Below are 12,923 nucleotides of genomic sequence, written 5' to 3' on the forward strand. Positions count from 1 at the left end.
TAGTTGTCAACTTATGACAAATTTAACTTACGACAACCTGGACTTATGACAGGCATCCCAGTAACAACGTTATTTTTGAGTCCCGATGTTTGGTTGTGATATGTAACGATGACCCCCTCATTTGCTGTATGATAACATGAGACGGGTGTGTTGGTGCAACACACCTAATTGTTATTCTCTGGGTCTCTGTCACTATTTGGGTGTGCAGCAGCGACTTTGCTTTGTTGACAAAACATTGATTGTAATTCCCTTCAAGTTGCTTTTAATTTAAAATGGCTAGCAAGTGAAAAGTGAGTATTCTGGAGGTGCTGCTTTAAAAATGAAAGTGAAAGTAGCGAGCGTGACAATATGATTATAATACTGCACTAGATACTATTTAACATGGGAACAGCTGCTGCCTTTGGACCCACAGGTCGCAGATTTGAATCCCTCCTCCAGCTTTAGAACCCTTGAGCAAGGTACTTACCCTAAATTGCTGCAGTCAAATTACACGGTTATATAAATGGATAAATAACTGACAGTAACATAACATTGTAAGTCGCTTTGGAGAAAAGCATCAGCTAAATTAATAATGTAAATGAGTAATATGAGGAATTAGTGGAAAAAATATAACCAAGCTCTATCATATAATGCCACAATCAGAACCGCTTGTCCCATACAGGGTCGCGGGGAACCGGAGCCAACCCGGTAACACAGGGTGTAAGGCCGAGGGGGAGGGGACACACCCAGGACGGGACACCAGTCCGTCACAAGGCACCCCAAGCGGGACTCGAACCCCAGACCCACCGGAGAGCAGGACTATGGCCCAACCCACTGCGCCACCGCACCCCCTTATAATGCTACATTATTATCTATTAATTATTCATATACCCTTACGCTCCCTATAATACAGTATAAGGGAATTTTTGACTAACAACAAAGCTGAGTTATGACAGGGACATCAGAAGGGAACCCCACTGAAAGATGAGGACTACTTGGACTACCTGAAGACTACCTAAAAAGCTCTGGTAAGAACATGGAATAAGCAAAGCATAAGAAATACTTAATCAACTATATTTAATATTTGTATTGCCCTTCTTATAGAGTCACCACTATAACATAATTTTCCATGCTTAGGCTTACTTATTTTATGAATTTAATAAATAACAGCTACTGTACACACACATTGTCTGAAGTTGGTTATCCCAAGCAGCGTTGCGGCAAACCGGAGCATAACCTGGCAACACAGGGTGTAGGGCTGGAGGGGGGAGGGGACACACCCACACCAGGACACCAGTCCATCACAAGGCACCCCAAGCAGGACTTGAACCCCGGACCCACCAGAGAGGAGGCCCTGGCCAAATCTGCTGCACCACCATACCCTCCACACAGTTACTGTCTGTAGATAATTTTTTAGGATTCTGCATGTACATTATGGTAGCACAACGAATCAAAAAACTGTAGCTGGAGGCAACTACCCTGCTGTAAAAAACAAAAATACTGAACTGGACTATATATCACAAGCACAACTTTTATATTCACAAAATAGAATTTTTAAACAGAAATATGAAAAAAAATGTAACGTTTTGTAACATGTTATTTTTCTGCTTTTCGAGACTTTTGAGTTAAAATGCATCTTTCTACAGGTCCAGAGACATTTTTTGTCTGCAGGATTACATATGAGACATAATAACAAATAAAGAGCAACATATCTATAAAACATAAAACAGGGACTATGCACTTAGTAAGAACAGTTTGGTAGTGGTTACACATGTCACCTTGCAGTTTGAAGGTGTGTGGTTTGAATCCCTCTTGTTCTAGTACTCTACTCTCCTGAGTACCTTTGATGTGTTGTTCAAGGTACTTACCCTAAATTTACTCCAGCAAGAAACCCTGGTAAGACATTTTAAAGTTTCTTTTAGAAAGATGTCTTACACAGAGGTGTCAAGTATTTAAAGGTTTTCAATACTTCAGTAATACTGAAGTATTTTTGGGGGTTGCGGCAGCAAGGCCAGTCGGGGGTTCAAGCTCTGCTTGAGGTCCTTTGCAACGGACTGGTCTCCTGTCCTGGGTATGTTCCTTCTCCCTTTGGCCAAGCACCCGGTGCTGCTGCGTCAGGCTTCACCTCACCGTGACCCTGCTCGGGACAAGTGGTTGTTGACGATGGATGGGTGAAGTATTTTTTTATTAAATTAAATTTGGTTTAAGTTTGCATTCAATATTGTATTTTTTCAGATATATCCTTTCTGTTGTTTTGAGTATGAAATTTATTTGTGCATAATAACACTGTGATTATTCCTTGTGTTTCAGTCAATAATTATTTCAATCAATACATTTTCCATAATATAGTGCTCATGGGTGGTGCGGTGGCACAGCGGGCTTGGCTGGGTCCTGCTTTCTGGTGGGTCTGGGGTTTGAGCCCTGCTTGGGGTCCATTATGACGGACTGGCGTCCCTCCCCCCTCCAGCCCCGTGCCCCGTGTTGGTGGATTAGGCTCTGGCTTGCTGAGACCCTCCTTGGGACAAGTGGCTTCAGCCTGTGTATGTATAATAATCATAATTGCAGTCACTATACCAAATTCTTTGGACAGCTGTTTCAGAACTTTGATAAAGCCAGCAAAACCATCAAAACTTTACATCTAAAGTACCTGCCTAGGTCACACCCACTTTCTGGACTGACGGTTGCACCTGGGAAAGGACTCCTTCGCAAGTAATGAGCAACAGTAGTGGCCGTTCAGCGTAGTCATGCCACAGGCATTTTTAGGTTACACTTAGATGATTTTACGTTTTGTGTGAAACTGATTTTATTAAGGGATCTAAAATTAGTAAAAATACACCCCTGTAAATTCTACTGCCAAAAATCATACACTCATTCAAAAACTTCATGATAAAGGAGACTTGTGGGTTGGCGATTGGGAAAGGACTTCTGTACTTACACGGATTTATACCACAATTCTAAAGCATTAATTAATGAAATCCATTGTGCCCTCACAGGCTATAGTTCACAGAAAATGAATAGCGTTTCTCTTTACTAAAGAAATCCTGCCATGGCCTCAAAGTAATGATTAACAATGTTTTAGAACACACACTGTGAATGATGCAGATTTCCTCGTGTCCTCAATCTAATCAGCTAAATCTAAAGAAACTGCCCTTAAAACCACACGACTTCAGATAAAACACTTTTTCGCTTCATTTGCTTCACCTTTGTCATGTTATTTCTGGAGTTACACAACGCCATTTCCCAAAGAGACCAATAAATGTACAGTTCCCTATGAATTTTTAAAAAAAATAATAATACAATGACAAATTATACTTGGAATTGCCACGCTCTTTAAACTTGTACCTCTTGTTATAAACGTCAGAACATTTTACAGTTTATTTTAAACAGTGTTTTCATCACCATTATACACACACATTGTCTGAAGTTGCTTGTCCCAAGCGGGGTCTAACCAAACAACAAAGGGCGCAGGGCTGGAGGGGGAGGGGACACACCCTGGATGGGACGCCAGTCTGCTGCAATGCGGCCCAAGTGGGACTCGAGCCCCAGAGCTGCCACACAGTGGGACCCAGCAAAGCCTGCCCCTGAGCCTTTGGACCCCCCCTTTCAAAATTAAAAAATATATATATTAAAAAAAGAAAAAAAACAAACAAACACAAGAATGGAAGACAACGAAATCATGGTCTCCTTTGATGTCGCACTCTTCACATCCACCATCACAGAGCTTTCCCAGATCAATTTAATTACAAAGATAACGAAAATGAGTGAACAACAGATTGCCAACATTGTTTTTCTAAATAGTTCCAGTTATTAGTTTTAATACTTTACAACTTTAAATGTTGCCTCGTGTTAATAAGAGTCCGATCCAAGGAGTCCCGTTTCAAACCCGATGTATTCCTGGATAAAGGAGCACTGAGATCCTTAACTGAATAAGTTATTCATGAAAATACAATAAATAAAAATGTTTCTTGCAGTGAATTTTTAATTCTTTATAGATTCATCCATTCATCCATCATATTTCAATAACCACTTATCCTGAGCGGGGCTGCGATGAATCAGGGACTGTCCCAGGAAAACACGGTAAAAAAAGGAGGGAAGGTATACCTTAGATGGGACACCACAGGTTTGTCAGATATTTTAATGAAACCTAACCCATGAACAAATTAAGGGATTAAGATGTATTATTAAACTGTTGTGGTGTTGTTGGGCTTACCATCAATTTGAGTTACAGAGTTCCGGTCCCGATTGTATACAAGTCTATCTGCCTGTTGACATTCAAAAAGCGACATAATAGTATGAGAGGAAGTATGTCTGAGGGACACTGAAGCAGCATTATTAGATTTAGGTTAACATCTATTGTCTTCAGCTTTGCAGAAAAAAGGAAAAAACACTGTGACATGAATTGCATATCAACAGCAGATACAGTATAGTCCATTTTTATAATTAAACAGGTTACATGTGACTCATAATATTGGAGGTGTTGGTGATTGGCATCCTGAAGGTCCTGTCGACTAATACCTCCTTAAATGATGACTAATGGTGGTTACATTTAATTTCAAGTCTTTGCTACTATGTCCAGCATACCTGTGACTCATAAAGTGTTTATATGTTTGAATCTGATTAGCATATTGATTGTTTCATTTCACTCTGGCTTCTCAACTTAGAAACACAACTGACACCATAAGGCCATTTGTAACATTGTTTGTTCGGAAATCAAAAGTCACAATCGCACACACAACGTCTACAACAGCTTGTCCCGAGCAGGGTTGCCGGCAATACAGGGCGCAAGGCTGAAAGGGGAGGGGACATGCCCAAGACGGAATGCCAGTCCACTGCAAGGCGCCCCAAGCGGAACTTGAACCCCAGATGTGCCACATGGCAGGCCCCCGCCAAACCCAAGTCATAATCACACACACAGAGACTGAAACTGCTTTTCCTGAGCAGGACTGTGGCAAACCGGAGCCTAATCCAGCAATGCAGGGCGCAAGGCTGGAGGGGGAGGGGACACACCCAGGATGGGACACCAGTCCGTCACAAGGCACCCCGAGCAGGACACCAACCCCAGGCCCACCAGAGAGCAGGCACAGGCGAAACCCGCCGTGCCACCGCACCCCAAGTCACAATCAATAAAAGCATAATAGTACAGACATCCTTCAACTTATCAGTCCTTGGTTAAGTTATGCAAAAACCTCAGATAAAAATCCATTCAATTAAAAAATCACAACTTCAAACCTACAATAAAACTAATTTATCATTACTGAAAAATAGCCATAATTTTTACAACCTTATTAATTAAGACTGTCACATAGTTCATTCCATAAGCATATGCAACATTAGCCAACCTCCAGCTACTTTCAAAATTCTTTTTTTACCTGAATTATCAAAACATTAATAAAGATGTGCCTGTATTTATTTACAGTTGAAAGTCTATATAATATAATCCTATGTGAAACTTTTTTATTATAACATTTTCATTAACATCCATGTCAAAATTAAAACTATTTTGAAAACAAATGTTTGAACAAATTGATATTTAATATTCCTTAAACATCTGCAACAAAACAGAAGTTGTAAACTCTGTGTAAAGAGGTTGAATTAAAGAGGCCCCACACTCCTGTTTTGTCTGAATGTCTTTTACTGTTAACTCATAGCTCAGAAACACATTTCCTTTGCCTCATAAAAGACATTTTTGAAAGCAAATCAGTGAAGAAAATGCAATTAAAAATAAATACATAACCTGGAAATTTATGCATCTTTCAAAATTCGTAGCAAACTTTTCCAACACAAGAACCCAGTTTGCATTTGTAAAACTCCATAAAATCCCTAAATGCAAAGTTGAAACTTAAAACTGAAAACCTATGTTCCAACATAGTGTTTTCTGACATCTAATGCCTGGCTAATTCTTAGTACTTATGAAGGTGCAGTTTTGTGGGAGTCTGATGAAATATGTCATGTATACATTAATACACACACACACACACATTTTCTGGACCACTTGTCCCATACGGGGTTGCGGGGAACCGGAGCCTACCCGGCAACACAGGGCGTAAGGGGACACACCCAGGACGGGACGCCAGTCCGTCGCAAGGCACCCCAAGTGGGACTCGAACCCCAGACCCACTGAAGAGCAGGACCCGGTCCAACCCACTGCACCCCCAGTATACATTAATATTAATAGTCTAATACCCAGTTATCCTAATCCTTAATTTACCTAAAACCCTACCTATTCATCAACAATAGTAGAAACAAGAACAAAGATAAGACGGCCCGCTTTGGAGATATATAGTGCATTAGTGCCCAGAATGACAGCTGTAACTTTAGAGTGAAAAAAAAATACAATTGGAAAAAGACCACTTACTACAATGTTTTTTGGGAATCCCCATTCCCACATTCAGCTAGCATGATGAAATTTTACCGCAGAAAACTGAAGGTCTGTCTTTCCTGAGCTATGACCACACGTCTTATATAAAATGTGGGAGGGCACATATCACTCAGAAGTCCATTTTGGAACTGTGTCTTTCTGAATATGACAGACTGTGGGGGATGTTGAGATTATGATGGTTTTCTACACTATTTCCTACTGAGAAAACAACCAAGACCATTTTAAGACCAAGGTTTAGTTTTTGTCTTTACTTGATATTTTATTGTATGTCAGAAGCGGCTGTTGGCCGTGTTGTTCAGGATATACTGGAGCAACAACTGCTGCAGAAGGTAAGGAATAGTGACCAAAAGATTGTGAATTGAAATCCCAGAGGGGTATCTGCTCTTTACCAAATATTCAGCTGCGCACATGAAGCAAAACAGTAACATTTAAAATGTATTTGACCGTACATAAGTAAATATCTGGCAACAAATAAATATGTGAAAATCAAATAAATACCCAGCAATGATCTGTAAAGCTGCCATGCTGTCAGTCCCATGCTATGTGTGCACACCATAACTGCATAAAATCCACAGCTTGTTCACATTCATTCACCTTCTATTACTGCCACCAAATTTTGATTATTTTAGTCTGTCAGGCCAACATATTTCAGCGTTAGGAAAAAAAAAAGAAGGCCTTAAAACGTAATTTCTTACTCAGAGCAATGTCTTCCATTATTGAGTTCAGTCTTCAGCGGAAAGAACCACTGTGGCAGTGTTCTTATAAAGAATGGAAGATGCCAGGTTGAAAAAAAAAAAAGGCAGAATGACAGATCCTTGCCTACTAAATGCAGAACATCTCATTTTCCTGGAGTATCACTTCTGATCATTGATCCTCAGTCCAGCACAAGTAATCAGAGAAATCACTTGTAGGTGCTGAAAGCATTTGCTTTCCTGCTACACAAGCACCATAGTGGCAACCCAGAATAATTGTCGAAAACATGTCATTAATCAGTAAAAAGGCACCAAGGCAGCATGTTCTGTTTAGCCCCAAATAGGGACAGGCATTAACAGTGCACGGATAGCACACTGGTTACAACTGTTGCCTTACAATCTGAAGGTCATTGGTCAAATCCTGCTTTTGCTGTTTGGCCCTTGAGCAAAGTTTTAACACTCAATTACTCTAGCAAGAAAACCTTGGCATGTGTACAAATAACTGTGAGTAGCTTGCTGTCACTTTGAAGAAAGCTATCGTCTATATACGGATAATATTTACTTACAATAAACCCATGAAAACAAGACACTGCATTCTATTTTCGTTAACCCCTGCTTTTGTAAAATAATGCATCATTCAAAACACACAATATTACGCACGGACTGGGTGTACATCCGCCTAAACCTTGTGAAAACTGGCAGCAGCGTAATTACATTTCCCCCACCACGTGTCCAAAAAGGTTTGTTTTCTGATATTTAATTTCCCTTAAATCCCTTCTTCAAGCTAAACGTACATTAAGCAGACATTGCGTCTGAAAGCCTTTAATACATACAATTATATAGACTAACCGAAAACAATTCGTCGCTAACTTCATTAATGTGAAAAATCATCATGTCACGCAGACAACGCAAGAGAGAACTTCCCGAACGTATCGCTAATGACACGCGTTTAATGACGCGTCGCTCTGTTACACAGAGACGCGTTCATTCAAGCGCTGGCCTTTACTCAAAGAGTCAAAGTCATTTCCGTAGCTCTTGGAGGGTTTCAACTTTGCAGCCTTCTTCTCCACCAAATGCTGCACACGCTATGCCGCAGGCCCTGTACCACTGTCTGCCCCTCGTGCGACTGTCGATATGGACTTTTAATTTATGATATGATAATAGATATAATACGCAGATTATTACGTGATGCATTATGATTATGATCATGCATCACGAGTCTTCAATGGTGCTGAGGAAGGGCAGCTCCTGCATTTGCACTTCGAGAAGAAAAAGCAGTTCAGATCAGAAGACGGGAGGAGGAGCATTCTTTGAATCACGGCGAACACGAGCCGCTCAGAAATATGGAAACACAAGCCGATACAAACGCAGGCGATACATACAGACGCGCCTTCTCCACACGTCCTTTACAGCCAGCCTTTGCCTTAGAGACCGGTACTTGCTATTTTTAACTTTCGGAACTTTACCATAATCGTCATTTCAGATTTCTTCATAAAAACACCGCTACTTCCCTGATCCAGGTCATGATGTGCTGACATTTACGGGACCTGAACAGGAGCCTCTACAAGCAGACATGAAGGATCCGAAATCGTTCGGATCCACTTCTCCAGCACTGCTGACATCCCGCTGTCTTTAAAGATGCTATCTCACCTCAGTGCAAGACGGTCAACGGAAATAACCTTAGTTCTCAAAATAAAATATCCTACAGACGTCAGTCAGGCACAGCTTTAATCTCTTCCTTGCAATAAAAAATAAACAGGAATACAATGAATGCGGTCTAGATGGTATTAATATCGTAGTAAGATATCTTGCAAGAATACAAGCATCTAATGCATAATAACACACCGTTTTATTATCAACAACAACAATAATAATAATAACAATAGTTTTATTCGTATTAAAAAATAATTTTAGATATACATCACATATCTAGTACATGTCCTGTGATCCATGTCTGTAGCTGCTCTTTCCGGGCAGTGCTTTAACCAGTTCACACCACTGGTCAGACTCATGCCGGACACCTGTTCCTGCTCATGCATACTGACCTTGACAACCTATCCACCCGGGTTTAACAGTACCTGCTGTTTAAACACATGTGAAATCTTCTGATTAAAGGAGTGAATGCTTGGATCACATATGAAATGCAAAATAGGTTTATGTAACTTTTTTTTTTATTGCACTGCATCGCTGACTTTGATAAGTTCACAGCCATTTTCAAGGAGCTCTACAGTACTGCTCATCCGCCTTTATTTGTGTCTATAGTGCATCACGCTTAAAAGAAAGGAAATAATGACTCACCTGGGATGTGGATGATAAAATTGGCTTGAAGGAGGATAAATATTTCCCAAATAACATCCATTCTGCGTCTTTCATTCCATGTACACGAGGCACAGAAAGCAGTGGTTAATCGCACACCTGGAGTCCCCCTAGTCTATTTCCCGCTGCACACCTTCCACAAGGTATTCCCCACATCAAACACATAGCACGTTTATCCCGAAGACATGACGCCACGCTTCCCAAAGCACGCAATCCCCGATCGATCTGAGCGAATAAATCCTCGACACAACTAGAGGCTTTCAAGAAGTGCAGTTCCACGGTGTCCCACGAGCCTAGAATGACGCGTGTCTTTAACCACTGTCTCTGTCTGTCGTGTCCCCCGCAGGTAGATGAAGATGGCTCTCAATCCTGTCCCATGGCTTTGCTTGCAGTTGCCTCCTGAGCCCTGGAATGAAAAAGTGCAAACACGGGGTGAGCCTTCGGCATTTAAAGACCCCCTAAAAACGCAACTTTTCTCTAACAGGCAGCGCTGGGTTTGAAACTCCGTGCTTAAAGAGCGCTCGATTTCGCCGAAACGCGCAGCTGAGACCGCGCGCGCGCGCGCGCGTGTGTGGCTGCAAGGGGGCGCGCGCCTCCTTCGCATTCAGCGCACGCCGGTCGCCGCGCGCCGCGCTCGCGCGCCACATTTTCTCTCAAAAGGAAGGGACGCGCGCAAATTACGACCTGTCCGACTCGGAACGTACTGTCATTCTGTCCTAAAAAGTCACAACGATGCCTAATGATCCACTCCAACAGCACTTTTTTTTCTTCAAACTTGGACATTTTCTGCCACACATCACATCCACTTTTTGTTTTGGCAAATGAAACGGCAGAGGGAGGAAGTGCCATTCATTCTCCTGAGCGTTTTAACGACGTTTTAAAAAAAAACGTTGTACTTCCACACACTCTGACTCACACACATGCAACGATAAAACAGAAACGGAATAATTTCTAAGTATTAATAATACATGAAATTACGACTTACAGTCAGGACAAATGTGTGCAGTACTGCTGAGAACCGTGACAAACGAACCCGCCCCGGAGAGCGAGCAGCCACTGAGCCAGAGATAATAAAAAAGCCGCTACAACGGACTTTGCGCGGGTCCTTCCTTTGCTCCGCCGCTGTGCCCCCGGTACTAACGTACCCCCCTCTGTGACCCTCAGTCGTCCACGAGACCTCGCGCAGCAACTCGCCACTCGTTTCACAGGAACGCACTCAGCGACACGGGAGAAGCAGCACCATTAGCAGTACTTTACGTACCGTTGTTGTAGAAGAACACGGGGGAAAAAAAAAAGAGGAGAATGTGTCTTGGGTAAAAAAACACGAGGTCGGTGTAAGTGCGTCGAGTCGGGGAGAGTCAGTTAGTCCCGCTGGTTTGGCTCCAGTCCGAGGAGCCGCGGAGCAGCTTCGCGGCGACGCGATGTTTCGGGATAGCACAACGTCGGCGCTGCTCGAGATAAGCAGCTCGGGAGCGCGCAGTCCCGCGCCGAGGTGCGCGTCCACGAGCCGGCGCTGGCACAGGTGTCTGAAGCTGTGGCGGTCGGCGGTTCACGTCACTGCGTTGCTAATAGAAATGCGTGCACGTTACTAATTTATCGGATAAAGTCGGCGAATCACGCACCGGTTACCATGTTGTAGGGCATTAACACGAGTAATTATGTGCGTGCATTTAAAAATATGCCATTGGTTTATGTTTTTTGTGGTCGTACAACATACGCAACCGGTTATGTGTGGCATCAAACCGATATCTTTGCCCAGGGGTGGTGGTGTTAGGGGGCCAATTTACTTAAAGATTTAAAGAAATGTCGGGTGTGTTTAATAGAAATGGCAAAAGGAACGCGGGCCTTGCTTTAAATAGCATAACCCTTACCACGTAGTCCATAGCATATTTAATTCAGATACGTTTTAGAATGGATGTTCGAGCCTCTTCCTCCTGCCCTTGTTCCATCACCTTCCTTCTTCTCTGCATGCGCTGCAGTCTCTTATTTTTACCTGTGCATATCAAAGCAGAAACCATTTGTCTCTTCCTCAGCATAGCTGCTAGTATGAGAGGGCTGGCAAATATTCGGAATGTCAGAGATCCCGCAGAGATAATGAACGGCAAGATTGCTTTTATGTTTTTTTTTTTTTTTTTTTTTTTTTTTTAATTTAAAGTTGTAAAATTAATGGCCCTATACATAATCACGATCATGAATTCCTTTTAATTTGGCCATGCTTAGCTGCTGGAGACTTTGTCAATCAAAGCACTATTTTAAATAACTTTCACAAACCTCCTATATATTTGCTTAACACGGACGTGAAATCGTTGTATATGATACACTCGCGAAGTTCATTAGGAAAGTGTTGTATTTAAAGTGAGCGCGGCGTGCGAGGCCCCCCGAAGGAAGGGGCCCCTGGATCTGGATGATCTGGTGGCAGCGTCAGCAGCCAGGGCCACGGAACGTGAAGATGCTGAGGGGGCTGGAGCATCGGGGAGGTGCTCTCCTTGCTGGGGCCAGTGGGGGTGGTGGTTCGCCAACAAGCTGGAATGAGGGGTGCAGATAGAGGGCGGATTCTCGGCTCTTCCAGAGGACGGTGACGTCTGAAGAATGCGCTTAGATCTGCTAAAACCTTCCATCAACTGTCGCGCTGAAAGCTTTTCATATACAAGCTAGTTAATATTGCTACATCGAGAGTGGCATGGCGTCGAAATATTCTTCTTTCATAACATAAGATGTACACGTTTTATTTTCTGACCTGATTTTTTTCTTAGCTATAAGTTTGCGTACCCCTGTTAATAATAATTACTGGCAAGACGGTCGACTCGATACGATCATCTAATTATCTGTATGTAGATACATGGCATGGTGTTGAGTTGTAAAATAAACGTATTCTCTACTCTCCTCCACAAACTGATTTAGAAGGTCTTTTGCTAGATGGCTGAAAATCACCATTATCAGAGATTGCAAAGCACAATGTTGTCCTCCCGTTTATGCGGTATTCCTGGGCTCTTCGGCGGCCTCGACGGCGCTGAGTACTTAATGAAGGCGCGAGCGCGAGCGCGCGCGCACAGGTAGAGCCCGCGAAGCAAATAGCGCATCTATAGACTAGAGCCGTGATTTTCATCTTTGTGAAAAAACCTAGTTTATCATTAAAACAATTTCGGGCGCTTTCGTGTTTTCAAAATGTTTGCTTTATTGATTCGTTATTTATTATTAATCTAAATACCCCGAGGTAAGATTTCATGAATACACTCTGAATTTCTTCTATTTTAAAACAAGTACGTACAGTACTTGCCAGTGTCTGAATTTGTCTTTTCCTCTCGTTGTTTCACTTATGGAAATTGAGTTTATACTATGAGGATTTATTTCATAACTGCATAACAATTCTTTTTACAAACTATAATCATGAAAAAGTTCAACTTACACTTTTTTTTTTTCACAAGAAAACAGCACCAGAAGATCAAGACCTTGTATTTCAAATTGAATTTTACGTACAGTAAATGTGGATTCATCAGTAATTCTCGAGGTTGCTGTAGTGGGTTAGTGCAATTCCTGCTTCTAGGATATAAATACAA

The 12,923-nt window shown here is 42.1% G+C and overlaps 1 protein-coding gene across 3 annotated transcripts in view; it reads right to left on the minus strand.

Moving 5' to 3' along the window:
* The window catches only part of ca10a (carbonic anhydrase Xa), a 155,856-nt gene extending 144,948 nt beyond the window's left edge, over positions 1–10,908 (minus strand). For 2 of the 3 annotated variants that reach the window (XM_018761443.2, XM_018761444.2), the window contains exons 1-2: positions 10,628–10,908; positions 9,349–9,772 (exon numbers count right to left, since the gene is read on the minus strand). In XM_018761443.2, the coding sequence (XP_018616959.1) occupies positions 9,349–9,409 (61 nt within the window). In that variant the 5' untranslated portion in view covers positions 9,410–9,772; positions 10,628–10,908. Of the gene's footprint in view, positions 1–9,348; positions 9,773–10,351; positions 10,409–10,627 lie in introns of those variants that run through there. The other variant, XM_029246529.1, reaches the window with a different exon arrangement.
* Positions 10,909–12,923: the final 2,015 nt, after the last annotated feature.

The sequence above is a fragment of the Scleropages formosus genome, chromosome 20 (assembly GCF_900964775.1).
Source record: "Scleropages formosus chromosome 20, fSclFor1.1, whole genome shotgun sequence".
NCBI lineage: Eukaryota > Metazoa > Chordata > Actinopteri > Osteoglossiformes > Osteoglossidae > Scleropages > Scleropages formosus.